General features: G+C 69.3%; 1 protein-coding gene across 1 annotated transcript; it reads right to left on the bottom strand.

The window, feature by feature from the left end:
• Positions 1–838: 838 nt before the first annotated feature.
• AURANDRAFT_14185 (hypothetical protein) lies at positions 839–1,759 on the bottom strand (the record flags this gene model as incomplete). Its single annotated transcript, XM_009044478.1, has 1 exon — positions 839–1,759. A coding segment is annotated over one exon (921 nt), but the record flags the coding sequence as incomplete, so codon positions are not given.
• Positions 1,760–2,208: the final 449 nt, after the last annotated feature.

Here is a 2,208-nt window from a genome sequence, read left to right on the forward strand (position 1 = left end):
GACCGATGGTGCCAGGGCGAGCTCCACGTGGCCGGCACGGGGACGACGGGACAAGGTGGCAGGTCATTGCGATCGTGCAGATCGTTGAGCTGCGGCGCGAGTACCTCTTCGTCGGTCGCTGCCGCGATCGTGCTGAGCACGTGTGAAACCGCGTTGTTACAAAAGTTCGGCCACTATTCCCTTTACCTTTCCGACCTGTCTTTCGACTCAGGTCCGCGGTCATTGCTATTCCGCTTCCGTGGTTAGATGCTGGCAACCGGACGCGAGTCCACGACATCCGAGTCATCGCGGGGTACCCCGTATGTTAGCATGATCGTCGACGCGAAGAGCCTGAGAGCCGGCATGATTGAAATGACCTTGTACGAGGCCGTCCTACTCGCGATCTCGACCGACGTCGACTCGGCGATCGCGCTGGCCGCGGTTGCCAAGCGCCAGATCGAGGAAGGCGGCGTCGGCCAGGAATCGCGGGGCACCTGCGCGACATGATGGAGCTCTATGGCCCGCTCTACAGGCACCAGAACGAGGGCCGGGAGCGCTTCAACGACCGCCTGACGGGCCGCAAGAAGCGGCACTCGCAGAACGGCGGCGCGTGCAACCGCGGCGCCGAGCTCTGCGCGTCGCGCGGGGCGACGGTCGGCAAGTGCGACTCGATCGGGACGTGGGCCGGCCGCTCGTTGTGCACGGCGGATTGCAATCCACGAAACACGACCCTAAAAAACTTTACTCAGCCCGCGGCGCGGCGCGGCGCGGGCGGCTTCGCGGCGACGCGCGTCACGGTGACGCCGCGGCCCGCGGGCGGCTCCGCGGCCACCTCCGCCTTTTTCAGCTTCGCGCCGGGCTTGCGGCCCTGCAGGAGGTTCTTCACGTAGAGCTCGCCCGCGCGGTACGACGAGCGCACGAGGGGCCCCGACGCGACGTAGAGGAAGCCCATGGCGTCGGCCTCGTCCTTCCAGGCGTCGAACTTCTCCGGCGTCACGTACTCCTTGACCTTGAGGTGGCGCTTCGTCGGCTGGAGGTACTGGCCGAACGTGACGACGTCGACGCCCGCGTCCCGGAGGTCCGCGAGCGTCGCGCGGATCTCGTCGTCGGCCTCGCCGAAGCCGAGCATGATCGACGTCTTCGTGAGGACGCCGGCGGACGCCTTGGCGTGGCGCAGCACGTCCAGCGTCTGCCGGTAGCCCGCGCGGCGGTCCCGCACCAAGGGCGTGAGCCGCTCGACGGTCTCGATGTTGTGCGCGAAGACGTTGAGGCCGCTGTGGGCCACGGTCTCGACGCGGGCCAGGTCGCCCCCAAAGTCCGGGCTCAGCACCTCCACGAGTAAATTCTCGTTGGCCAGTTTCAGCTCCTTGACCGTTTCCGCGATGTGGCCCGAGCCGTGGTCGTGGACGTCGTCGCGGTCCACGGACGTGATGACGACGTAGTCCAAACCCCACTCGGCGACGGCCCGGCCCGTGTTCTTCGGTTCCTCGGGGTTGAGGGCCCGGGGCGTCCGGCTCGTCTTCACGGAGCAGAAGCGGCAGCCCCGCGTGCACGTGTCGCCCATGATCATGATCGTCGCCGTCGCCGTGTGGTCGTCCTCGTCGGGCTTCGAGCCGTCGTCCTTGCGCGCCGACTTGCCGCCCCAGCACTCGCCGATGTTCGGGCACCGCGCCTCCTCGCAGACCGTCGCCAGACCGAGCGATCGGACCGTGCCCCGGAGCCGCTCGTAGTTCTCGCCCTCGGCGGGCTGGGCCTTGAGCCACCGGGGCTTCGGGAGCTTGGCGAGCTTGCCGCCCTTGGTCGTCGCGGCGGCCTTGACGGCCCGCCGCTCCTCGTCCTGGAGCGTCTCGCGCAGGGCCGCGAGGCGCGACCCCGGCGCGGCGGCGCGGGCCGCGGGGGCGCTCAGCGACCGCCGCGCGGCGGCGCGGACGGACGACGCCAGCGACGCGGGAGCGCCCAGGGCCCGTCGGGGGACGACGGAAATGAGCCGCGTCGACGCCATCAGCTGCAGATGGAGGTCATCAAAGGTCAACACGGTTCAACTTGACTGCATCGACGCCATGAGGACCGTCTGAGGCAGCCCGCGAGCCAGTCGCGCTCGCATCCGCGCAGCCCGAGCGCGCGCCGCCGCCACCCAGCAGCGACGATGCTCCGCTTCCTGCTCCTCGCCGCCGCCGCATCGGCGCTCAAACGCGATGCGAAGCGCCCGCTCAAAGCGCTGCGCGCGCG

The sequence above is a fragment of the Aureococcus anophagefferens genome, assembly GCF_000186865.1.
Source record: "Aureococcus anophagefferens unplaced genomic scaffold AURANscaffold_345, whole genome shotgun sequence".
Taxonomy (NCBI): domain Eukaryota; class Pelagophyceae; order Pelagomonadales; family Pelagomonadaceae; genus Aureococcus; species Aureococcus anophagefferens.